Genomic DNA, 27,842 nt, shown 5'->3' with positions numbered 1-27,842 from the left:
AGAAGTACAAATTGAAGGTGGTACAAGTCTATGCCCCTACTTGCAGTCATGATGACCAGGAAGTCGAAAGCTTGTATGAAGACGTGGAATCGGCGATGGGTAAAGTCAAAACAAAATACACTATACTGATGGGCGACTTCAATGCCAGGGTAGGCAAGAAGCAGGCTGGAGACAAGTCAGTAGGGGAATATGGCATAGGCTATAGGAATAGCAGAGGAGAATTATTAGTAGAGTTTGCAGAACAGAATAATATGCGGATAATGAACACCTTTTTCCGCAAGCGGGTTAGTTGAAAGTGGACGTGGAGGAGCCCGAATGGTGAGACTAGAAAAATACCACAGTATAACACAACAATTGCAATTAACAATCGCCCGTATGTTTGGAGCAACGAGCAGGATGACAAAGTGCCGCTTGAAAAAAACGATTCAGAAAGGGGTCAGAAAATTGCCGTGTCAGCAAAGCAGCGAACATTACCGGAAAAGACAAAAGCGGAGTTGTAACTCGCCGAGGCGCAATATCAGCGAACTAACACTTTTCACAGTAAATGGTAGAAGCGTTGTCAGCAAAACCCAGGCACTCGAAAACTTGATAATTGACTATGAACCTGATGTAGCAGCTATGAGAGAAACGTTGCTCATGTCCAACATTCTTGATCAAGAGTTCGCGCCACCAAATTATTACGTTATCCGAAAAGACAGTCCCAGCCGTGGTGGCGGAGTGGCGTTATTAATAAAAAATGTTTTGCTTTTTCCGTTCTGCCTCAGATAAAAGACGCTGACGCGGTATTTTGTCAATTGCTTTGCGAAGGCAGAAACGCTCTGTCAGGATGTATTTATCGGAGCCCGAGCTCGGGTGACGAGTTTACCAGCGCCATTCACGACTACATGCAACGTCACGCCTATGGTTTACGCATCGCCCTTATGGGTGATTTTAATCTATCTGGCATTATTTGGGATGACATGTACTACTCGGCAGCAGCCTCCGATGAATTATTTAATCTCACGTTAACCTTCAATTTTTATCAGGTCGTTTCAAGTCCAACGCGTTCGGTGGGAACTAGTCAAAGCATTCTTGACCTAATATTTATCAGCCATCATGTCGATATTACCCATGTACGAACTGACGTATTTCGTGGCATATCCGATCATGGCCTACGAGTATGCGTGTTACAACTTGTTGGTATTACTGTGCACTTTCCTGTGTCCATAGTAACCGACTTCCAATAGCATACTGTCATAGCTTCATCACGTGTTGCAGCCTTTTCCCCAAATGGGTTCCAATGCCTCTGTTGACCTAAATTCCCTTTGGCTTATGTTCAAATCTATTGGCCTGTACTGCGTCACGAACTACGTGCCTACTAAAACCAAACGGCCTCCAAAAAATAATCCCTGGATGACCTGAGAAGTAATTCAGGCAAAGCGCCATCTGAAAAGAGTGCGCAGAACAATAAAAATTAAAGGAGGAGACGAATACAGGGTGACGAAACTGCCTAATGCCATCGCGGAATTCAAGCTTACAGCGAAACGTGCAAAAGAATATTATTTTAATGTAACGTTACCGAGCTTTCTTACTAATAATCCCGGTAGGTTCTGGACGCACTTTTGCACCAGCGATAGAGAAGCAGAGGAAGAAACTGCGAAAGCCAACGCATATAACATTTTCTTTCTATCAGTATTTACTACGGACACTAATATTATTCCCCCATTCTAACCAAATAGGATGTGCGCATTGACAAATTAGACATTGCGAACGCTGGCATACTTAATCTTCTGCTCAATCTTGACCCTACAGACAGCAGCGGTCCTGACAACATACCTAACGACTTTCTAAAAAGGTATGCGGAATGGTGCAGTAGATACCTCGGCATAATTTTTCGCAAATCACTCACGACATTACAACTACCGAACGACTGGAAAATTGCAAAGATAATACCTTTACATAAATCAGGCAACACAGCAGAATTTCAAATTGTAGACCCTTTTCATTAACTAGTACATCCTGTAAGCTTCTAGAGCACATAATCTTAAAGCACAAACGGTTTTTCTGGAGAACAATGGCTTCTTGTCTCCCTACCAACATGGCTTTCGTAGTGGTTTATCAACAGTAGCCCAACTAACAGAACTAGTCCACGATCTTGCATTTACTGTCAATCACCGCGGCCATACTGACATGATTTTACTTGATCTATTGAAGGCATGTCATTGTGTGTGCCATAACAAATTAATCGCTAAAGTTGAAAGTGTTGTTGGGAAAGGGCTGCTTTTAGCCTGGATAAAACAATTTCTAGCCAACCGTTTACAATTTCAAATGTACGGAAAAATGCTAATTAACATTGTCGCCGCTACTTCCGGAGTTCCCCAAGGCTCAGTTCTGGGGCCATTACTCTTCCTAATCTATATTAATGACATCACAGCTAACGACCACATCGCAATTAATACATCTCTCAACACTCTAGCATTTGGTGTTCTAATTGGCAGATATCAATTAACGTAACGACGTCTATGGCCATGAGCGTAACAAGGAAAACAGAACCATCTAACTTTACATATGAGATTAACGGCATACCACTAGCTAAAGTTGAACAACATCAATACCTCAGAGTTACATTTACCTCATACCTCAGGTGGGATTAACATATATCGAATATCACAGCAGGAGCATTACGCAAACTATTCTAACGTTCGTTAGGCCAGGTATCGAATATGCAAACACAGCCTGGTTTACTCAAACAACGACTAACATAACAAATTTAGAAGCAGTACTAATAAAGGTTATAAAGGTTATAATAAAGGTTATAAGGTTCATTCACAGCAAACGTAAAGGCACTAACTCGCCGACTAATCTTCTACCGCAGTCTGGATTGCAAATGCGATTTACCAGAGCAAAACACGCTCGCCTGAAGTTCTTGTTTCAGCTTCAAAAAAATCCCTATAATATTAATGTGTCCAGGTACATTTCATTTCCTGAGGCTCGAAAAACACGTAACGAAAATGCGTACACTTTAACAGAATACACATGCAACAACGACACATTTAAATATTCATTCTTCCCCCTTACAGTAGCTGAATGTAACCGACTTGATCCTGCTATAACCGCCACCGAATCATTGTCCGAATTTACCTCACACGTACAAGCTGCAGTTTGTAAATAAAATCATTTATCATGCATCATCGTCACAAATTTCGCATTGTTGCTTTCTACGTACGATTTTTTCTTTTTCCTTTTTTGTTGGTTATCGTTATGTGGGCATATGGTACGCTCTGTTCCCAAAATAAAGTTTCATTACTTCTAGTCCAATTGTGATTGTTGTAACTTCCATTTTCCTGCTAATAGCTTGCGTAGATTATTTTTAAATTCGTTTCTTCTCGCTCTCAGGTGTATATGTTTTAAGCGCATCTCTTCACATAACTTTAAGATTTCTTGACGCGCTAAGTGCTATCTTTCAGTTCGCTCTAATTTCAAGTATAACCGGTTACTTACATGTTCTTCACTGCTGGTATCATGTTAATTAACTGTCATGTGAAAACATGTATTTTTGTTCCTACACTCACCTTCCGTTTTATGTGGCCTTCCTCGGGTAATTGTTTTCTTTTTTTTTTCGTTTTTCAATTAACTGTTCTGCCAAGATGCGGACTGATATACATGTATACTGTATCTCCCAACTGCCACGCTCTCATATGAGAGTAGCAGTATTGTAAAAAAAGTATGGCTGTAAACCCGATTTCTCAAATTATTGCCCGATTTAGCCTCTCTCTGCGACACGTAAGGTTCTTGAGCTTGCCTTTAACAACGTGGTCGTTAACTGTGAAGAAATCTTTGATTCCGAATCAGCATCCCTTTCTCTCCGGCAACTCCACCATCCCATGATAAGGTGGAAGCTTGAGCGAGTTGGTGACTCAATATCGACATGTGTGCACAGCGCGAAAGACGAGGACTGGAGGACGAACGCAACACCGAAGCTGACTTCAACAGATTTTTGTTTGCGAAATAACCAGAACTATACACATTAGCAAAAGTGATGAAAAACTACTTTTGCATTAACGAGGGTCTCGAATCCGGCAACATTGATGCCTTCAGGTAGCATATGTGGGCTTATTGACCAGTTGCATTCTCCAAAAAAAGATCACGTTCTCGTGACTCCTGCGGCAACAAGGACGTTCCACGTCTACCCCCAAGGTCTGTGAGTGGTGGCGCTGGCTAACACTCCCAGGGTTCTACTAGTACACATAAATACCCAAGAAATGTGGATGGGGAAACAGCGCCGTGGTAGCTCAATTGGTAGAGCATCGCACGCGGAATGCGAAGGCTGTGGGTTCGGTTCCCACCTGCGGCAAGTTGCTTTTAGAGCGCAGCTCTTTGGCGTCCGTTCCTGGGTTTCGCGTCGTCGTCGGCCTCGTAACCAGCTCCGCCCCCCTTTCATCCCCCCAGCGCTAGCAGCGACCGACTGATACCGCTGGATGCCGCTGACGCCGCCAGAGAGTCAAGATAACGTGACTGCATAGAACACCGTCGCCGCCATGCAGAAAGAGGAGGAAAGGGTCCCCCCCCCCCTGTTCTTGTGTGGCGGATAGGGTGCTCTTCAGTTGCCGACGCGCCGGTTATTTCACGTAGGCCCCGGCACGTCGACGAATACGTGACCACCTTCCCACGGCTAGACCTGGTCCAGAAAGAGGAGGAAAGGATCCCCCCCCCTGTATCGGCGTCAGCGCCATCAGTCAGTCGCTGCTATCTCTTCCCTCCTCCCTTTATCGTGTTGTCCGCTTGCTGCGCGCGCTTCTGCCCCCATCGTTTGCCGCTGGGTGTACACGCCGCCCCCCTCCCCCCTCTTCCTGCGAGTCTCCGGTTGTCAAAGCGCCGGCTCGAACTTAATTCCTTTCTTTCTTCGCTCCTCCTCCAATGCAACCCCTGTGCGGTGGCAATCAGAGAGCCAGATCGGTGGCGGCGGATCTGTATATGTGCACCGCCCGAGCCGAAATTGCCGCTGCCGTTCGCCCTGTGCGGTGGCAATCAGAGAGCCAGATCGGTGGCGGCGGATCTGTATATGTGCACCACCCGAGCCGAAATTGCCGCTGCCGTTCGCCACTGCGAAATTATCTGCCAGTTCTTTCTGAGCCATGAGCGAGACGACCGATGGAAGTCCTCCATCTGCTGCTGCTGCTGCTGCTGCTGCTGCTGCTGCTGCTGCTGCTGCTGCTGCTAAACGAGCTGCCAGAGCAGAGGCCCAGCGCCGTCGCCGTCAGAATCCAGAGGTGCGTGCCGCCGAAGCAGAAGCTTACCGTCGCCGCCGTCGAGATGATCCAGGAGTACGGGAAATATAAAAAAAAATTCTCTGATAGCGCATACATGTGTTGCTCGATTTCTTTGCCTCAATCTATCGAAAAGGTGAAACAGCTTATTTGCTGCGCTCAAATTTCGCATTAGGAAGTAACGTAATTGTCAGTAATTTTTTTCATCCAATTTCATTTCCATTAATTCATCGTTTCTTCATTCCATTTATTTAGCACAAGTAATTTCCCCTATGTTGTCCTTGGTGTCAGTGTTTATTGGCTTCTCATGGTACTTTTGCAATACGTCACACATGAATCTCTGTTGCATCACAGCCGGATACTTGTTTTCATTTTTGGTGAGGGCGACAGAAAGCTTGCTGATGCAAAGGTCACCAGTTGAGAACAGCTCCAGAAACCGAGAACAGCTTACACGTGAAATTATAGAGGCTGACTGATCTTATTATTGAGCACGAAAATCGGCATATGTAGACTGTAGTTTCATACAATAATATAGTTTTTCATAGTTTCATACAATAATAACTAAAGTGTACTATGGCACGAGTGTCGACGGGAGCTGCAATGGGGGCGGTTTAGCCAACACGGGAACTGTTGGAAGTACATGGATTTGCCTAAGGTTTGTTCTTCTGTCTTCCAATGGCTTCGTAACCGTGTGAACTCGTCATTTTCACCAAGGTCCGACCCAATGAGCAATTAAATGAACATCAAAGTTGTGCCAAGGCAGAAGCAGCAGTAAAAAACTATTAAGTCAGGGAGTGGGGGAAAGGGGTCAAAGAGCGATGGTTGGCTTCCTTAGTCCAGGGCTCGACTTGCCTTGGCCACCCGCTGAACTTGCTGGAGGTGTGTGCTCTGCCCGCTCAGGACAGAGCTGGCGAGCTGTACCTCCCATCGCTCCGTTAATCATTGCTGTTGGTTTGTGCTAGGCTGAATAGCTAACTGAAGTAGTAACTTAGCGCGATAAAAACAAGGAAACAAGGAAGGTGGACAAGGACAAGCGCTTGTCCTTGTCCACCTTTCTTGTTTCCGGGTTTTTATCGAGCTAAGTTACTACTTCAATTATCGACGACCAACTAGCCCAACAATCAACCCTTCTTGAATAGCTAACTCTGGTAAAATTCCTTCACACGTCCACGAAATGTGGGAAAGGGTTCGTCTACCGCCATACCACAGCTCGATATTGTGAAGGGTAGAATGCGTGAAGTATTAGGAGGTGCGAATGAACATGGGTCTGGATTTTTCTGATGCTTGTGGCCCCTTCCACGTTTAAGGATTTGTGCAGGGAGGTGTATTTTCGGTGTGTCAAACGCTGGTGTTCCAACATTTCGCGTGGGTGTTTCGACATACGCAAGGCATGTGAGCTGGGCTACTCCATTCGGTTGCAAAGATCACGAGATAGATCATCAGCCCGTTCGTTGCCTACGAGCCCGGAGCGTCCTGTGCATCATTTGACAATGTGATCATCTCGAAAATTACGTCCTAGCCGCCTAAGGGTAGTAGAAAATGAACGACTTGTCATAAATAGGCGACATGCCTTTTGAGAGTCAGTTACTATGGGTGAGGAGCGGCCTCTCCTCTCCTGATGTTGGATGCTAGGGCTATTGCTGCAGCCTCCGCAGAAGATATGCAAGATGTTGGTTGAAGAAGCGGGGACGAGTGGTTGGTGTTTTCTGTCTACAGCTACTGCTGCATAACTTGATACTGCGTATGTAGCAGCATCTACGTATATTACATGTGTTTTAAGTGCCAATCGGCGGCGTAGTCATTTGAGGCTCGCGAAACGACGATCTTGGTAGGTTTCGTGATGCATATGCTTGCGAAGCGGTCTGGTGCATATGTGCTTACGACACTCTTTAGTCATATCCTCTGTAGCATATCCTGTATTCAGAAGGGGTGGGACTCCTGTGCGGGCTAAGAAAGTTATGCCTGCCGTAGTAGTGTTGATGCGGTCTCTGCGAGACCAACACCGCAGTTTGGAGCTCCGCAAAAGTGTTATGTTGGCCCAAGGGCAAAATCGGATTGTCTATAGGCAGCCCTAAGGCGGGACTTGCTCAGGCGGTGGTAGGGAAGCCAGTAGATTATTCGACTATGGACAAAAGCTTGGGCTAGCCGTAGAGTGTCTCTTTCTTTCACTCCTTTATGGTGATAGGTTACGAGGCGTATCATCCTAGAGATTTGTTTAGTTGTGGTGCGTAATGTTTTCGGATTGGGTGTGTAGCCTTGCCATTCCTCCGTACCCGAAAACCCAAAATTAGGGCTTGGGTGACTTCAGCAATGAGGTGGCCGTCCACGCTGATATGTATTTGTCCATTCGTTTTACAGCGAGGATTGGAAACTCTAATAACCTTTTATTTTTCCCGGGACGCAGCTAGGTCTGTTGTTGCTAGCGAAACTAAAATATGTCGACTGCTTCCTGAAGTGTTTGCTCTTTCTACGCTGGAGAGCCGTATGTGACCCAAAGGGTTATATCATCCGCATATAAGGTGTAGCCTAATTGCGGGAGTTCCTTTAGGGCATGAGTGATTCTGCGCATAGCTGTGTTAAACAGGAGTGGTGATATTGTTGTTCCTTGAGGGGTTCCTTTATTACGTATATCTATAGGATCGGACAGGGTCTGCGCTATGCCTATTGTGGCTGTTTGGTTAGTGAGGAAGGAGTTTACATAGGCAAATTCGCTCATCGCACCCTATGACATTGAGTTCGTTGAGTATAGCTTCATGTGAGTGCTATATAAAGCCCCCTTGATGTCGAGGGCAAGAATGAGGTGTTCGCTACCCTTAGGTATGTGGCATAAGACTTCTTATTTCAGAAGAAGAAAGGCGTCCTGTGTGGACAGTCCTACCCTGAAACCTAGCATGGTAGGTAGGTAGGTGATTGAATTCTATCTAATTTCCAAGGCGGTTCTGCATGACTCTCATATAGTTTGTTCATGAAAGAGCTAAGCGAGATGGGACGCAAAGCCTCGACTGCTGGGGTTTTTCCTGGTTTCGGGATATTTATGATAATTGCTTTTTCCACTCTAGAGGTACGGGACCTTCTTCCCAGTAGTGTTGGTTGATGTAGTCGGTACTGCAGTTCAAGATATCGTCACTGAGGTTCCTAATCATTGCATTTGTATTTTTATCTAGCCCCGGTGCCATGTTTCTTTTTTGCTGCTTGTGCGGCGCCAAATACTTCTGCTTTGGTGAGTGGAGCATCCAGTTCTGGGTTGGGTACCGCATTCTACTGGTAAATGCGGGTGCGGTTGGTCTCCTATATAGCGTATGTCTAAGGCTTGGATCAGCTCTTGGTCTGTACCCGGGAACTCGTCCCCCATTCTTTGTAGTGTTCGAGTCATAGCCGTTTTGGATTTGTCGGGTTCCAGCATAATACGCAGAACTGTCTACGCTTGTTTTATTCCTAAATTGTCTTGTGAAGACCTATAGACTTGCATCCATTATTCGTTCGCTAGCAGCGCTGCATAGTATTGGCTTTCTCTGACAGGGCTGCTTTCCTGCGTAATTTTCATGCCAATTAATGTAGACTTTTACACAGCTACATAGTGTAGCATTAGATTACAGGGTCTCGCTATGTCCACTGATAGTGACGCCATTGATGGGAGAGCACGTGGATATAGGTTATAGGTACTTTAGTTTCTGTATTCCTTCTACTAAAGTTAGTTGTCACTTCAGCGCTGTCCTGTATGTTTCCGGTCTTTTATCTTTGTTGTCTTGCACTGTCCCATCAAGATTTCAACTGGTACCAACCTCCCCAAATGTCGATTCTTCAAAAACTCTTGCGGCTCTCCCACAAATGGAGTAGGTGGTGGTCTACCGCTGGTGTTTCCACGGTGCGCGCGAGCTTTTCTCAATTTTGCTCGTGGGACTCGTGTACGTGTTGAGTCCATTCCTCGACATTGCTCGGATTGCGGCCAGGTAGGTGTTGGAAGCGGAAGGCACCCAGTCCGTTATGATTGTGTCACCTACTGAACACTCTACGGAGCTTCGGAGATTATATGCATACACTAAGGACAGAGTCATTGCTTCTGAAGTTCCTTCTAGCTTGGTCCAAATTAGTCGTTTAATGTTGTAAGGGAAGGTGAGATCAGGAAGGAAGTGCCTACCTATGCTGCTGCCTAATCGTGTAAGTGCTGTCGGAAGGGTAATTGGTTGTAGTCTTAGCTTTTCCGACAAGCTAAGGAGGTTGTGTTCTTTAGGCGAGTCCCTATGATAGCCCCACGTGGTATGGGGAGCGCTGAAAGCTCCGATTGGTTGGTTCTTGGTGCCCGCAATAATTTTAGTGTGGGTTATAAGGGTAGTGAAGTCTTCGTGTTTGTCTTTTGGGCAACTGTACACGTTTAGAAAACGACTGTATGGGCTTTGCCCCTTTTCTGAGGCGTAACCACGATTGATTGGTGATTAGTTAGTTTCTGTACGGTCATACAAATAATGGAAATTGGCAGTTATAGTTTTGGATACCAGTGTTGCGACACGAAGGTATATTGCATTGAACAGCCCAATGGTTTACTGGGGCGGGGGCCCACTTCTTGTACGCAGATTATGTCCGATAGGCGTAGGGAGTTTCGCACAAAGTATTTAAGGAATGCTGCTCGCTTGTGGGATGTACGACAATTGCACTGCCAAAGCTCAAGGTGTTTTGAAGAATGCGGCCTAATTGCCATCATCCACGCTCTCTGTTGGTGACATCTGTAGCGTTCACAGTACGGCGGTAAGCCGGACCTCTCGGGTTGGACAAGAAGCCTGCATCCGTGCGCTTACGAGCCTGACGTCGTGCGGTCAAATAAGCTTCGTTAAGCATACATCTTTGCGGTGGGATTTCTTGTTGCATTTGCTGCATCTATTGCATTATGATTTGCAAGATGGCACGAGTGCCTGGTGGGCGTGTTGTGGGTTGTGGTGGGGTAGGGTAAGCTGCTCCCTTCTGCTTACTAAACCTAGCACTGAGATGACTAAGTTGTTGTTGCAAAGTGTTGTTGGTTTCCCTGAGCTGTCTGCTCTCGACTATTTTTTATACTCTGGGTGTACTATAATAGAAGCAGTGGGAGATACAACTTGCGCCCAGCTCACCTGTTGGATGTTGTGTTGCGCTGGAGGCACCTTCTCAGCTTGGATCTTCGGTTTCTTCGGCTGCTGTTGTGGCTCGTGCCGTGGGGACTGCGACTCCATCGAGGTTTCACGTTCAAAGCTGAACCACTTACGTCCTTGCTTTCACCGGGGGGCTTGGTCTTTGCGACTTGGTCGTGGTTGTGCAGGAACGGCTGGTTTCTTGGCTATAGGCTTGAGCCAACGTTTGCGTTCCTTGGCGACAGTAGCAGGGGCTTGCCCACAGGCACCGCATTTCATGGTGCAGTCGTGGGCTTACGTTGGGTTTTGGGCGCCGCACGCATAGAATACCACTATGTTAGGAGGAGGACACACGCCAGAGCGGTGGTCGGTGCGGTAGCATATTCAGCATCCCTGTTCCGTTGCCTTGTAGGGCTGACAGGGCACGTCCCCTCCGTAGTAGTACACATACTTGGGCGTGTTCTCACCACTGAAGGGAAGCACCGTGGACTTGGTGTTACCCAGCATCCGAGCGAATCTCGACCGCTTCACGACGTATATGCCAGTGGGCCATCAACTCTTCGGTGGGTGCCTTGGGGTTGATTCCCTCAGTTACGCTACGCGAGAATGCGTCTGGAGCCGCCCCATACGCATTCACCTGGCCCACTGTTGCGTTAACGTAGAAGTGGGTCAAGCACCTCTCGCTGTCAGCGACTTGCTGGTGAGGAGTGTAAAAAACAATGATGTTGAAGCCTGGTGTAAGCCTCACCAAGAATTGCGTATCAATGACTTGGCGTTGACAGGATGTCACCACGATTTTGCAAATTTGCTGGTTAGTCAAGTCTTTGACATTAAATGCCTTGAAAGGTCAAACCACGATCTTCAAATTCTTCTTGGGGAGTTGTGGCAACTGGCGACGCTTAGAGCGTGGTCCTGGTGCTTGCGAATTATTCAGCGGCTGTTGCTTGACGGGAAGTTGAATAGTGATCACGGCTGTGGTCACCGCCTCTCCACTCGTCAACTTCTTCTGTCGTCGATTCAAGTTCATCACCCAGCTAGAGTACGGGTCCTCCAATGCTGACGTGACGCGGCCGGACGTGGCCGCATTCTGGCTGATCGAAGGAAATTGAATTCCATGGAATGGGTCTCTTGAAATTCCCTCGAAGTGGGCATGGTACACGGTGCGATACGTAGAGGGCAAGTTCAGGCTCCGGCGAAGCCCATGCAGTAGTCGGCTGGGAGGCCGCCAAACGGCTGTTCGGCGCATTCATGCCGATGTGTACCCGCGGCCACCAAGGCGATTGCGTAAGGCTTAGTTCGACCTCGCCCAACGGGGAAGTCTTCCGTCCCACGGCACGATTAAAAGAGAAGCGCGATACGGAAATCGTTACGCCACCGCCGCATGCAGCGACAAGCGACATAAAACACACTTATAAGTTTATCATAGGTAAGCCAGTGACTGAAACGCTCGGCGCGTTTCGATTTGGCTACCTCGACGAGCTGCACCGTTGCAATTACAGTAAACTCTCAGTTCTACGAACGTCGGTTTATCGAATATTTCAGAATAACGAACTGTTTAAATATCCTCGGCAGTTTTCTTTTAGATTCTATTCAAAAATGTTTCACTTAAACGAATTGCGAAACAGTCAATATTTCAGTATAACGAACTCGCTCAGGGGACTAAGGCTTGGACCGCACGGCAATGCAGGCGAAACCGATTTCCGTCCTCATCAAACCGCCGCTCCAGCACCAATGTAACGTCGCTGGCGCTACAGCGCCCCTGGGGCAAAGAGGCGGCGCGGAAAACGAACGGCAACGAGGCATAGCCTCCGAGATTGCCCGCACAAAACGAGCAAGCATGTTATCTCGGAGGCCATGAACAAAGTAACATCGCTGGCGTTTACAACGCCGCCAGAGCAAAGCGGCCATCTGTCACACCACAAACCCCGTGGTGTGTGTGTTTTTTTTCCAATCGGCTAGTCGTGGCATGGTCGTCGTCTCTTTCCTTGCCGTCTCGTCGGTTGCGCGTGTGCACTCAAACGACCCACGTGGCGTGTTTTTCATTGATATGTACAAATTCCATTTCACACATTTCTAACACTATAGATGCCATGTCTCTTTCTCCATGAATTGAACTTCAAACTTTTGACTCTGTATGCCATGTCCTATGTTGGTATAGTGAATATTCAGTTTAGTGAACTTTCAGTAAAGTGAAGTATTTCCTTCGGTCCCTTGAAGTTTACTCAAGTGAGAGTTCACTATAGTAGCGATTGTGCGTGCTCGCAGCGTCTTCTCCATGTCCAAAACCACACATTGCTCTGAAATTTACAGTAATGAAGACATATAAAGTTTAATAAGCAAACACACAAGAACGTTTGAATCCATAAGCATGATGATCAACAAATCCATGTACTGGCACCATTCGTATCGTGGCTGAACCTTCGCAGCGCCGGAGTAGCCTCTAATTATTATCGTAGGAAACTCTATGGCCTGTAGCAGCGAAAAGGCACCTGAAATACCGCTGGCTCCTAAACCACGTCACGCGCGCGCATCAACGGTGCCGAGTGGGAGAAAGGAGCGCACCAAGTGTTGCGTGATGGCAGAGATCTGGGTACACGTGCACTCACTTCAAGACGACGGTCCTCCCCCTCAAGAACAGCCTCTCCTCAATGATAAGTAGCGAGATTAAATGAAAGGAATATATCGCATCCGTAACCAGACTGATACTGTGTTTTCCTTTCATTTACCCTCCTTCTGCAAGTAAGGAAGCATTCATATGCCCAATAAACGTTCTTGTTAAATTTATTTCGTTGAGTAATGTCTAACACGCAGCATATGTACGGGCCCACGTACATGTTGTCAAAAGTGCTGCATCTTCGCTGGACATACATACATGCGTATAGGCTGCATGTGTCAAGCACCAATGACAGTCACGCACAGTAACATCTTTAAATAAGGTCTGATTGCCATTGGGACACATCAGAAATTGTTACCACACGTGGTGGCCAATTTCGTAATAGCAGTGCTATGAGCACTAGCAGTCTAATGTATAACCCCATTGGAGATTCATTAGGAAGACATGAGAAAGTCACCAGAAAACTGCTTTGAAGCGCACATTAGGAAGGCATTTCATGCTCACAAGAAAAACACTTATCAAGAATTTAACAGAAAGACGGTGGGCAAAATGTTTTAGAATTACATTAGGAATACATCAGGAAGTTCCAAAAAAACTCATCGGAAAGTCTAATGGTTGTTATGTCAAAACTCATAAGACTTTCATATGAAACTCATCTCATCTTTTCTTAAGGGAAGCGGCTAAATGCATTCGATTGCCCGCGAGGAGTTCATAGCTCGAAAGATTGTTCAATAGTATTAACTGGACATCAATGCTTTCATATTGACAACCGATAAAAGGTGCTTAAGAGTCATCAGTTTTTATAGCGAAGCTGCTAAGGGCTTGTTTCCCCAGGATCGTGTCCATGTGTCGACACAAAATTCGAGCCATTTCCTCCAGCATACGCGTCCGACACCACCTGCGTTCGTGACGTCGAGTATGCGGCGTAATTGACGCGGCCCTACTGGAATAAAAAATTACCGACGATTACGTTACTTCCTAATGCGAAATTTGAGCGCAGCAAATAAGCTGTTTCACCTTTTCGATAGATTGAGGCAAAGAAATCGAGCAACACATGTATGCGCTATCACAGAATTTTTTTTTTATATTTCCCGTACTCCTGGATCATCTCGACGACGGCGACGGTAAGCTTCTGCTTCGGTGGCACGCACCTCTGGATTCTGACGGCGACGGCGCTGGGCCCCTGCTCTGGCAGCTCGTTTAGCAGCAGCAGCAGCAGCAGCAGCAGACGGAGGACTTCCATCGGTCGTCTCGCTCATGGCTCAGAAAGAACTGGCAGATAATTTCGCAGTGGCGAACGGCAGCGGCAATTTCGGCTCGGGCGGTGCACATATACAGATCCGCCGCCACCGATCTGGCTCTCTGATTGCCACCGCACAGGGCGAACGGCAGCGGCAATTTCGGCTCGGGCGGTGCACATATACAGATCCGCCGCCACCGATCTGGCTCTCTGATTGCCACCGCACAGGGGTTGCATTGGAGGAGGAGCGAAGAAAGAAAGGAATTAAGTTCGAGCCGGCGCTTTGACAACCGGAGACTCGCAGGAAGAGGGGGGAGGGGGGCGGCGTGTACACCCAGCGGCAAACGATGGGGGCAGAAGCGCGCGCAGCAAGCGGACAACACGATAAAGGGAGGAGGGAAGAGATAGCAGCGACTGACTGATGCCGCTGACGCCGATACAGGGGGGGGGACCCTTTCCTCCTCTTTCTGCATGGCGGCGACGGTGTTCTATGCAGTCACGTTATCTTGACTCTCTAGCGGCGTCAGCGGCATCCAGCGGTATCAGTCGGTCGTTGCTAGCGCTGGGGGGATGAAAGGGGGGCGGAGCTGGTTACGAGGCCGACGACGACACGAAACCCAGGAACGGACGCCAAAGAGCTGCGCTCTAAAAAAGACATTAAGTTGGTGAATCCTGAGGGTAGTGCAATGCCGCGCCGACCCGTGGGGGAGGTGGAGCAGGCGCTGAGCGCTCCCCATACAGTGCCAATCCCGAAGATAGTGCAATGCTGGGCCGACCCCCAGCGGGCGTGAAGTAGGCGTTAAGCGCTCCCTATACTTGCGCCGATCACGAAGGAGTGCAATGCCCGGCCGACCCGTGGCGGAGGCGACGCAAACGCTAATCACTCCCCATACATGGACCGATCATGAAGATAGTGCAATGCCGGGCCGACCTGCGGCGAAGTTGCAGTTCCCCTTTAAGGCCCCCACATACACACACCTTCGCTGTTCATCCTTCACACAGTGGAACGGCACTGAGTGTATTCCTGTAGATTCTGTACCAGCGTGTAAGGTCTATGCGACAAATAATCTCGGTGTTCTGTTTCATACAACCTTACACTTTTCGGCTCACACTGAACGCATTGCAATGCGGTGTATGCGCTGTCTTGGCTGTTTTTGCCGACTATCGAGGGAATTCAATTCTTTTTCACCGTCCGCAAGTTCTACACAACTATCTTTCTTCCGCAACTTCAATACACGTGGTCGTATGGAATGGCATTTTATGATGCAACAGTGACATTGTAGGTCGCCTGCATACAACGTTTCTAAGCGTATCTCTTTAGGGTTTCGCTAACATGGACATTCAACCTTGCTCTAGCACTATTGGATTATTGTCAGTGCGCTTACTTCGCTGCCGACCGAATCGCGCTGACCTTCAGGTTTTTTCTTTCAAGCTCCTTCGCAGTATAATCACCTGCCGCGAACTGCTCACTTGTATCATGTTTAATATTTTGCGCAAGATCATAAAGTAACAGACATTTTCATGTTCCTGTCGGTCATCACCAACAATCAACAGTTCACAGAAAACTGAATTTTATAACACTTTTCCTCATGCTGTCAATTATGTTTATAACTCGCTTTCATTCTTCTTTTTCCAGCTTTGCGTTGTTGTTTCATGGTATTTTAGAACGACAGGAAGCTGAGCTAGTTGGTAAGGATTCATCTTTTGCTACATTGCCGAGATTGTAACTACACGCCAGAGTTAGATGAATGCGCGATATTGTACAGGCATAAGAATGAAGATACGCGTCTTATGGTAGAGGCATGGCATATCTATAATGGTGAAAGTGCGTGCGTGAGTCAGCCTTCGATTACTTTACATAAGGAAGAGATTAAGTGTCTTAACAGTTATCTCTCACGTAGACCGTCACGTGTACCCGATCGACACGTGGTGTCACCATTCATGAGCATGCGCAGATGAGTTTTGTGTCTTCCTTCTTTTTTCGCCTCAGTGCCCCCTTCAGTTGATAGTCGGCGTTCGTGTTGTCCACTACTCTACTCGTGTGTCCTGTCTGCACGCCTCAATTCTATTTTGCATAATGTCATGGCATCATCCATTGCTCTGCGGCTCTACTCCTGCCCCTTTTGTATATACCTTGCGCTTCATTCTATGCACGCCTTTCTTTTCAGGATTGATATTTTTAATGATTCGTTGACGTGTTACCTGCGGTTTCTTGGGGTTGTTCTAGTTTTGCATTTTTTAATGCTTGCTAGCACTCAGTCTTCCCGGTTCTCCCTGGGCAGGTTGAAAGCGTGAGTGATTGATTTAGAATTATTTATTGTTGTATATATACACATATATAATCAGAAATAATCAGAATAAGAATGGGCTGGGGTGCGTTTGGCAGGCATTCTGAGATTATGAAGATCAAGTTGCCATTATCCCCCAAGAGAAAAGTGTATAATAGCTTTGTCTTACCAGTACTCACCTACGGGGCAGAAACCTGGATGCTTACGAAAAGGGTTCTACTGAAATTGAGGATGACGCAACGAGCCATGGAAAGAAGAATGATGGGTGTAACGTTAACGGATAAGAAAAGAGCAGATTAGGTGAGGGAACAAACGCGAGGTAATTACATCTTAGTTGAAATCAAGAAAAAGAAATGAGCATGGTCAGGACATGTAATGAGGAGGGAAGATAACCGATGGTCATGAAGGGTTATGGACTGGATTCCAAGGGAAGGGAAGCGTAGCAGGGGGTGGCAGAAAGTTAGGTGGACGGATGAGATTAAGAAGTTTGCAGGGACGACATGGCCACAATTAGTACATGACCGAGGTAGTTGGAGAAGAAGTATGGCAGAGGCCTTTGCCCGGCAGTGGGCGTAACCAGGCTGAAGATAATATATATATATATATATATATATATATATATATATATATATATATATATATATATATATATATATATATATATATATATATATATAATTCTCAATCAATCACCCATTCTTTCAACGTGCCTAGGAAGAACCGTGAGGTCTGAGTGCTAGCGCGCGCATCCATTATAAAACAGAAATCTAGAAAACCCAGAAAACCCCAAGAAACCGCAGGTAATATGTCAAAAATGATTAAACATACCAAACATATATATATATATATATATATATATATATATATGTAGAGAGAGAGAGAGAGAGAGATAGATACATAGATAGATAGATACATAGATAGATAGATAGATAGATAGATCGATAGATAGATAGATAGATAGATAGATAGATAGATAGATAGATAGATAGATAGATAGATAGATAGATAGATAGATAGATAGAATAGTTCATGTATGAGTTCAGTCAATGACAAACCCACCTTTTCGCCAATTTCAGTCAGGTCTCCGGCAGGAAACGAGTTAATGTCCTTGAACAGCTCGCATGCTTCTAAGACGCGCCTGTACAGGGCCGGGTCGTACGACTTGCCAAATAATATGTTGTCCCGCAATGTGGCGTTGAAAACCGTGGCATCTTGCGGGACGTAAGCGATGGTGCCCTGCACAGTGCAACAAATTACTTTTCCGTGCTGATAGCTGTAGCGATTACAGCTGACAAACAACTACGTTCGCTATCGCCATAGGACATGTTCACATGGTTTCTGATCCCTCTTTATTGAAATCCGTCAAGACGCTTTTTGAATCTTGACGCAAGGTCCCCGCAGCTTCGCAGGAATATTATGTCATTACTGAGTGACTTGTTCTTGGTCAAGCTACACAAACAGGTGTTGGAAGCTATTTGCATTCTAAAAACCTTTGCGTACGTGAAAGCCATTTGGTGGGATCCAGTGTGACGCAGAAAGGTTTTCTGTACCGAGCAATGGCTTGCGGCAAATCAGGAATTTATTTGTTCTGTAGTTCTCACGCATTAACTGCCAGAATTTGCCTTCCTTCTTCTTGATCTTAAATTACTGTTTCGCGCTTTTCAGGTTCTCGGAGTTACGAGCCTCGCGCGGAAATAAAATGGCTATATTTAGCTCACCTGATAGAGTATTATTCTAGAAGGTTATCACTACAATATCGGTCAAAGGGATGCTCGAGGCGCCTTTGCGCCGTCCGTGGTGTCGTGTTGTCTTGGTATCGAAGACGCATGCGCGGCCCACGCGTAGATGAATGCTTCCGCAGGGGCGCCCAGTTGCCCTCCACTGCGGGCGCACACACGCGAGCCTTCTTGCTGCGTGCATGGTCGAGAATGTGGAGCTCAATTCGTGCGATTATTTCTTTTGACCGATGCCGACTGTTCTGCTTCGGTCTTATCTTGTGCACCTGGTGGCTATGCGACAGTTGTTACAGCACTGGTGTTGTCCTCACGACTCCCGCGTTGTATGGCGCATAGAGCGGAACGCCAAACCTTGCTATCGCTTTCAATGAATTCGCTTTCACGCAAAACTGGCGCATTTTTTGTCGAAAGCTCGATACAGAGCTGGACATCATGCCTTGGGCGCCCGCTTCGAAGCAGATTGCCACATGTGATCAGGATACGCGGAGGCGCTGCTCGTTTGATTTCCGAAAGCAATCCGCCGAAGAATACGAGAGCAGTTAAGGTTATAATGCACAAGAAAACGAGAACAAGCGAGGCAAGGACACTGCGATCGCGTTAGAGCATCGGTTATGCCACCGGCTGAAAATCTTCAGTTTAACGCGCAGGGGAAGCACGGATCGCAATATTTAGCGTTGCGTTGAAGGCGATTCCGAACACTGGCGGGATGAGGGATGCCGCGAGCGGCGCTTCAGATGGCGCACCTATAGTGGCGCAAGCGATGATGACGCAAGTCGACACTTAGCGCCGAAATAAAGGATGGCATAGTTTGACGCGTTTTGTCCGTGCGGCTGAGACCGGCATCGCATGCACCACGGCATGGCACGACACAATTGCAAAGCAGGAATGCAAGAATGTGCGCACAGCGCTTATGACTGCGGGGGAAGGCAGAACGCTACCCTGCACAGCCGCCGATGTAGCCGAAGACGCGTCCACTTGACTCGCTTTTATAGCCAAACAGACTGCGAGTCTTTTGGGAACCTTGCGTATTGATAATGTGAGAGCACGATGGCGCGAACATGCCTCTAAATATTGCTATCGCAATAAATGATTGTCTAGAACGCGAATGTTCTGGTGGTTTCTTCACCACCCACGCCTGCTCTGCTTGCTTTCAAAAACAACCAGTCCAATCGTGAAACGAGAGGACCTGGCTACATCAAAACCTTAACGTGAATTATGCGCTCGATGTTCTATATAGAGTTAACATTCCCTGCGGTGCCTGCTACGCGGATCAGCCTGGCCCTGCATGCCGTCCTCACCAACGCGATAACAACGTTTGCAATGAAAATATATTTTTTTTGCCCTGCATTGCGGCACTTGTCGTTTTGTGCCAACGTTGCAACGCGCAGCGTCGACTTTTAATGAGCAAGAATCCCATACTAGCGTGATTCTAAAGCAGCAAGGGCACCGAGGTAGCCGTGTAGAAATCGTCAAAGCAAGTGGTTTTGCGTGCACACGAGCGCAGTTGTCGGTTTGGCATGGTGGCGTGGCACTAAACCACCGAGCTTTAGGTGCACTTGAAGTTCGTCGCACGGGCACGCAGGCTGCGACGCACTCACGCTGATGCGGACGGTGCCCTCGACGCGGTGCAGATCTCCCAAGATGGCGGCTAGAAGCGTGGACTTGCCGCTGCCAACGAAGCCAACGATGGCCACTAATGAGCCAGGAGGCACACTCAGGTTGATGCCTTTAAGAGCCGGCTGACAGTCACCGGTCCTGGAGAAGGTGCAGTCCTGCAGAAGCACCTCACCTGGACCAGAGTGCTCTCGCGTCATATGTCTGTCACAGTGGAGCTTTGGCGTGCCAATACACTTTCACATGCGTCTAACGAGTTGCAACCTGTGTACACGGCACTATTTTGGGGGCTTGTCTTAAAGGGCCCCTGAAACGGTTCGGAAAAATTTTGTAGACGCTTAGGGAACAGCTAAAGTTAATCATTGGCACGCCAATTCACGTGAAACGCGTCGTATTAGGAGAGATACGGATCATTACAAGTTACACTCCGCCATAGTGATGCATTTTCTCAACTCGTTCGTCAAGGGATCGGGGCTAAGCTCCGCCTTCGCCTGCTCTGCGTCACGATGGCACGTTTTGTCGTCGACTTCCGGTTCTCTAGGAGCGAGCGCACGAATCCTGTACGAACTCTCCGCCAGCTGCTTGGCAGTCGACGCCAAGCAAGAGCTATCAAAGCAGCGTGCGTTGCGAGCATTGTGTCGCAGCGCCGAACGTGTCTGGTATTCCGGTAACCACAGGCTAGCCGGCCGTTTCGACGGAACGGGGGAGGCATAAACTCAAGCTGATGAAGGAATTTTAGCGTAGACGTACATGAGCTGCCTGAGCGGTCTCCACGGTCAGAGCTTAACCAGCCAAACAATGAGCTAATATTGCTCTAAGAAAGTGTAAACATTTTAAACATTTACAAAAAGAACGTGCTAACAATTACACTCCTGCAAAAAATTTACACCAGTAGGAAAGAAGAATACATTTTGTTACTGCCACTGTTGACCTCTGTGCCATCAGGTGGCTGCACCATGCAGAGCATTCACATTTTCGCTTCTTCTCTTCCCATGAGTGACAGGCAAGGGGACACGGCCCAGCCCTGTCCCCTTGCGTTTGCATTTTCCCTAATGCCTGACTGATGAAATGCTATTTCATTAGTAATCTTCTGGTTCAAGTGACGGCCGCAAACGCGCAGATCCTGACGCCGATCAGATAGCGGCAGTCCGATGCGCTGCAGCCAGTCCGCTCATCTGCTGCCTTGCAGAGGGACACGATTTTGCAGCTTCACATATTGCCAGTCACTACGTTTGCAGTCCACAACGCAACAAAGCCGAATTATAGTGCTCGGGAAAAGGCTGAGACCGACTCTGACCGGGGAACTCTCGTCAAAATGGAGCCCGTTGTAACACAAGCAGACGACGCTTGCTGTGTGCCGGAAGTGCTTAAGTGTAGTTAGAAATTGTTCTTGTGCATTCTCTGTCTGTTACTTTTTTATAGAAACAAATTAAGTAACATTCCTACTATTACGAACATCATTTGTTCAACATAAACGTGGAAAAATTATAGATGACGCGCCCTGAGCAGCCAATCCGATAGCTCGCTCACATGACGCCAATTGGGTGATTTACGTCATATGGGTAGGGGCGGCTGAAAACTCCGCCGAACAGTGTGCTGCGATCGGCAGTGATGTACATATTCAAAACCTCATAATAAATTACACGCATTACGCGGAGCGCTTAGATGAGTCAGTTAATGATCAGAAGGACCTACTCTAGCGACTCAAGACGTTTGTACAATATCATCAATATCGTTTCAGGGTCCCTTTAAGAAAAGGCCTTAAGAAAGGCCCCTGTGCCATCCGAGGTGGCAAATATATTTCTACGCTCGAATTTTCTGCAGATTTGGAGCTACATCTCCCAGATGTAAGCTAAATGGCAACTGATCGTGAGCCTTGAAATGGCCCCGACGCGTCTTAGAGTGCATTTATAGATATGCGTGCAAACGCACTGACGAGCGCAGCTTATACACCAGCCCTTTCCAGCATCACCAGGATGCTCAATTAGAAGACACATTTTTATATGTACTTATGAAATCGCGCAAGAAGTGACGTGGAATGAAACACGAAATGCAAGAATGCTCAAATAATGAATAAGCTCACAATTGTGGATACCTACGTAGATACCACAGACTACAGGATATGTTTAAGTTTCCGAGCATGCGATATTTAGCTAGAGATAAAAATGTATTTGTCGTGATTTTTTCTCAAGGTTGCATCAAAAGTAATTGAACAACGGGCTGGAACGGACTCTGTATGCTTATAAGTGTTTGACTGGCGATGCATATTGTGATTAACATGCTGTAAATAACTGTGCCTAATGTTTCACCACACACGGAGAAGCAATACATAGGTAATGCTGCCGTTTATTCAGCAGCAATACCAGACATGACATTGAGAACCAGTTTTCAATGTCCTGTACCACCACTGATTGAATATGCATCCCCTCACTGTATTTTGAAATAGAATACACACGAGTCATAGCGGACTCTTATAAAACCAATTTGTAGCAATATACTTGTCACATAATTTTCTGAGCTTTCCTGAGTGGTCCACTGAGTTTTCTCCTAGCGCTGTAATGTGTTTCAAGCAGCAGATGTCACGCCATGAAGAAACGGAGCTGTAACCTTCTTGATTCTGGTCGCATTGTAAGAACATGATTCCTTGTACAACGTCTGTTAAAAAAAAGCAGGCTAGTAGAGTCCATGGCAACTACTGCTGAATCTCCTTTATCAATCCAATTGTAGCTAAATCATTTACTGCCAAATTCCCGTAGGCTTACTGAAGTATAGATATGATTGAGGTAAATGCGATTTACCATACCTTTTTCAACACAAGAGTCTGTGATGAAAACTGGGTCATCGGATGCTTCTTCACCGGTACATAAGTTGGCCGCTCGGTTGAGTGCAATGCCAGTCTGAGAACACAAGTGACCGTCATATACTTAAGCACAATAATTTCACCTCCTCAGTCAATAACTATAATATGGGGCCCTATAATTACTTAATTTATTTATTTATTAGTTACCAGCATCGCCCCGTAAGGCATTACAGCAGGGAGGTTACAAACTTGAATGAATGCATCAACAAATTATTTCAGCGCGTGGAAAAAAGCATCATTTTCTGTGATGTATACAATGCTCGATGGCAAACTGTTGCAATGTCGAACAGTTCTAACAAACAGTTCTAACGAAAGATGTCACCCCTACAAAAAATTCCCTGACCTTCAAACAGTGGTCAAGTGGCCTAGATATATAGTGTGGCGCCTGGTTATATTGTTCGCGGTTTATACCTGTTTTAGGATAATAAATATCGTGGAAAATTTTTTAATCTGATATGCCTTCTACGATCCTTCAGATCTTGCCATTTAAGTTTGGGTTTGCTTTCTGTCATGCTAAGCTACCGGCTATAGTTACCGAGAACAAATCTAACTGTCCTAGTTAGGATTTTTTCTAATTTGTTTATAAGCTCAGATGTGTGTGGGTCCGAACAAATTAATCCATATTAAAGTATTGAACGTACATCACTGAAATACAACTGCGTCCTTAAGTTACTCGGTAAATGACTCATATTGCACAGCAAGAATCCCAAAACTCATGCTGCATTATTTCCAATATAGTTAACATGCTTGTTCTATTGTAAATCTGAAGCAAAAAACAAACCTAGATATATGAATTCCTTGCTTATTTTTAGAGTTGAAGCTTGAATTCTATACATATACGGATGACTAGCTCGTTTTCTTGTGAAGGTAACGTGAACAGTATTATTTATATTTAATGACATATCCCAACGCACCCACCAGTCTGCTATAGTGTTTAGGTCAACTTGCAGGATTTGTGAATGGGAAATGACATCTGCGGCTCTATAAAGAACACAATCATCGGCAAACATCCTGAATGAAGACTGTATACCAGCTGAAATATCATTAATATACAACAAAAGCAATAGTGGCCCCAACACTGAGCCTTAGAGAACTCCCGACGTAACTGATGCATATTGCGAAGATATACCGTTCAGAACCACGGCATGTTCCCGCAATGACAAATATTCGGCAATCCACGCTATTATTTTACCATCGAAGTGATAAGCACTTATTTGGAGTGTAGGAGACTGTGTGCGACTACATCAAACGCTTTACTGAAATCTAAGAAAACGCAGTCCACAACTTGTTGCTTATCAACTGCCGAGGCTAAATCATGAATAAGCTCTACCAACTGTTTATTGTAAGATAAACCAGCCTGAAACCATGTTGGCAGGGACTTAGGAGATTATGTTTAGTTAAGTGGGCCATAACACAACTGTACATTACATGCTCCGTAATTTTGCAGGTTATAATAGTTAAGGAAACGGGCCTGTAGTTCTGAACGGAGTTACGCACCCCACTCTTATGTATGGGCACGACTCGCGCTAATTTCCAATCATCTGGCATGTCAGTTTCATTGAGGGACTTCTGAAACATCCGGGCGAAATAAAAACATAATGCGTCCGCACATGTCCGTATGATAGCGGCAGGAATGTCATTAGGGCCGCATGCCTTTGCCTGGTTCACATCATTTAATAATTTACGGATACCTTCAACACAAAAGGTGATTTGTGGCATTCGGTCTATTTCAGCAGGTAATTCAAAACAGACAGTACGTCAGCTAGACGGCAAAAAGACAGATAAAAAATAACACCTAAAAATTTCAACTTTAGACTCATATCATGAACGTAAAACTATTCCAATATCTTTATTCCATTCTCTTGACGTCAAATTTGCGTAACCACCGACGCAAGCATCAGGCGGTCACCCGCAGGGTTGTGCCAACAGACAAATCAAGCGCTCTCCTTGTTCATAGGACGTCACTTTTGTTTGCTTGAAAAACGAATAACATTGCCTACACTGAGCGGCTTCTCTTATCTAATTGGCTCACAAGAGGTGAGGAGTACGCTCAAGTGGAGAGGGATTAGATGGGGCCGAGCCACAGCACTGAAAATTGATAACAGCATGAAAAGAGTGATGCCGGCGTCTGCGATTGGTCCACTTTCCCTTACTTAGCTTACGGTGGCTCGTCGGCAATCGCGGCGGCATGCAACGGAAGCTCAAGAATGACGCTGAAACGGATCCTCAGCAAAAAAGAGTTGGCAGAACGAGGTCGTAAACGTGCCGAAAGTGCTCAAAAACGTTACACGGCCTCGCAGAAATTTTTATTATACGCAAATAAACCCATGCTCTCCGGCAAGTGCGAGTAGCTAGTGCCTGAGCGACCGGCGGCAGCCACCTTTTATTTCTTTCGAAACGGGGCAGCCTGTGGCCATTCAGAAGAAAATTCAGTTTTGTTCGGCATAGTAATGCATCTTTAATGCGTACACGTCACTTTGATGCGGTGAGTTTTTTGTGGTTTTCTGACGCCACGTGACAAGCAGGGGAAGTGAGTGCAGCTGAAAACTAGTGGCCAATAGCCGAGGGCTAATGACCAAAGGCGTCGAATCAGAAATTATTACTTTTCCTCTTTTCGGTCAACTCATACAAAATCAGTGTGTACACGTATTGTCAGATGGGGATCTATCACGGTTTTCATGACGTCACCTGACAGACAGGTGAAGTGGGGGTGGTCCAAAAATTTTTTTTACCAAGCGCGGAGGGCTGATTGCAGCAGTCGAATAGAAAAGTTTGGAATAGTTGTACGTTATAGCACCAATGGATACATATACTATGCCGTAGCGCAACACACAAGTTTGCGGCTGCAGAACACTGCTTTTACTGCAGAGTATAGAAAACAGCGCCAGTGGCATTGTATTGGTTAATGGCTAGTAAATATAGCTCACCGAACACGAAGATGAGGGAACCTTAGACACAACAAAATCTCTAACTATGAACGGGAATATTCGAAGCAAATGAGTCCTGCGGAATCCCGCAAGGTGGAGAAAGGTTCATGAAAAGAGAGACTGCCATCCACCCGAATGTAGCACGAAGCGACAAACCCACACGGGTTTCTCACAACGCATTCCTTTGGCGCCTGGTTAACCCTTGCCACGGTCTCTCGTTGCCTTGAAGGCGCATGCGCAGTTGAAGTGCATAATAAATCATACCTTCAATAAATTTTCCAGTGGATATATAGTCCACGCTTGCGTTGTCTCTATGCTTTCCTTTCTCTTCTTTTTCAGTGCGCTATAGTTATTAGCCATGAGCTATTACTGCGTGGCCTCGCATATTATGCAACTGGCCAATTCAACTCTCCTTAAAATGCAGGAACATGAAAGTTAAATGACATGCTTTGTAGAACTATTCTTATTCCGTCAGAAGGCGAAGTGCTGGTTTATTTCTTTCAATGTCTAAAACGCCGAATTCTGTCTTTTTGATTTTTTTATTGGGAGGCGCATCCTATATTTTAACAATAGATTTCAGCACACCCTTCCTTGTACTTGGCAAAGAGGAGGAGTCTACAGTGTTTATGGGAAGACGACCCTATTGTTTTAATATCATGACAAATAATGAGACAGATGCGCAGCAGAATTAGGCTTATCAAAATACGCAGCTCTATTTTGTTTCACAAGACAAATGGGATGGCAGTCTGCAACTGCATAGCAGTGATTTGAGGTAATGCTAGAGGAAACTCGCAAAGAAGGGAAACGTGATCCCACTGGCGCCACAACGAAAAGCAAGACATTCAACGAACACCACTTCCGGGATATTTAAGTGAAACGGAAATGGAGAGTAAATTGTCTCGTTGGGCAGCATCAGTGTCGGTTGGCGTGGTTGACGGAATCGCGTCTAAAATCACAACTGAAATTTTTGCAGTGTGATCATCCCTTGCAGTTGGACGCTGTCCGATAAGGTTTGATCTGAAGAACTACTACGGATCGCTGGGACACGTGACCCTTGCCAGTGTCAGATGCTACATAAGGAGCGACGTTTGGCCAGCGCATTCCTTCTTTGGGCAGCAGCAGTGGCGGTTGCCGTAGTTGACGGAATGGAGTCTAAACTCAAAACTGAAATTTTTGCAGGTTAGTGGAACTCGTTAGAAATAGTGTATTGTATCGAATCTTTTTTTCTGCCACTTCCGCTGCTGCTGCTACTGCTGCTGCTGCTTTGAGTGCTGTTTTGTCTATTGCCACATGTATAGTTTTGCCCTCGAGCAATAATGACTGCAGAGGCATGTTCGTTCTGTCACTCCGTGTTTAGTCATGATGATGTCATCATAAAATGTGTTGATTGCACTGGTCGCTTTCACGTCAGAAAATGTAGCGGCATCACTGTTAGATCGTTTAGTATGATGAAAGGTGCCACGAAGAAGTTACTTAGATGCCCTTCATGTAAACTTGCTGTAGTGAACACCGACACAGCGGGCAAATCTACGAGCCTTCAAACTGATCTTGCTGAAATAAACAAAAAGCTTTCGCACGTGCAAACCTTCGAAGGAAAATTAGATTAGATAAGTTGATAGGCTTACAAGACACTGTGCAGAGCACAGAAATGTCATTAGAGCATTTATCTGATACCTACAATAACTTGAAAGACGCTATAAATTGGCAGGAACATGGTGTAAGTGAATTGCGCCAGCGAATGGAGACTTGAGCAGTCACAAGACACAACAATGATCTCAAAGTTAAAGGAAGAAATAAATGATTTAGAGCAGTATAGCAGAAAACAGAATATGTAAATTCATGGCTTGCCTCAACAAGATGGCGAGAATCTGTTAACAGAAATAAATAAGATTGCTACACAGCTTGACCTGCCGCCACTATCTGAAGAAGATACTGACGGAATGCACTGTCTACGCGCAAAAGAAAACAGGGACCCTGTCCTTCTTGTTCGTTTTGCTAGCAGAACACCGAAGACTATATGGTTCGGAAAAAAAATCCTCAGGAACAAAACGCAGGGCATTAAATTTTTGGATATCTTGACTGCAACAAACAAGCGGTTGCTTTAGCTTGCAAAAAGCAAGGCAAGGGAATTGAACTATCAATTCGTTTGGTGTTCACGTTCACAGGGAACTATCTTTCTACGCAAGCAACCGAATGCTCGAGCAATAAGGCTCGCTAT

At 46.1% G+C, this 27,842-nt stretch overlaps 1 protein-coding gene and 1 non-coding gene across 5 annotated transcripts in view; one reads left to right on the top strand and one right to left on the bottom strand.

The window, feature by feature from the left end:
• Positions 1–27,842, bottom strand: part of LOC142558242 (ATP-binding cassette sub-family C member 2-like) — a 393,191-nt gene that overhangs the window by 200,851 nt on the left and 164,498 nt on the right. For all 4 annotated transcript variants that reach the window (XM_075670389.1, XM_075670392.1, XM_075670391.1 and 1 more), the window contains 3 exons: positions 22,641–22,734; positions 19,822–20,012; positions 17,547–17,723 (listed from right to left, as the gene is read on the bottom strand). In XM_075670389.1, coding sequence (XP_075526504.1) covers positions 17,547–17,723; positions 19,822–20,012; positions 22,641–22,734 — 462 coding nt within the window. The remainder of the gene's footprint in view (positions 1–17,546; positions 17,724–19,821; positions 20,013–22,640; positions 22,735–27,842) is intronic.
• On the top strand, positions 4,261–4,333 carry TRNAP-CGG (transfer RNA proline (anticodon CGG)). The gene has a single exon. It is a non-coding gene; the product is annotated as a tRNA-Pro (tRNA).

Source organism: Dermacentor variabilis, chromosome 9 (assembly GCF_050947875.1).
Source record: "Dermacentor variabilis isolate Ectoservices chromosome 9, ASM5094787v1, whole genome shotgun sequence".
NCBI lineage: Eukaryota > Metazoa > Arthropoda > Arachnida > Ixodida > Ixodidae > Dermacentor > Dermacentor variabilis.
This window is presented reverse-complemented; position numbering and strand designations above follow the sequence as displayed.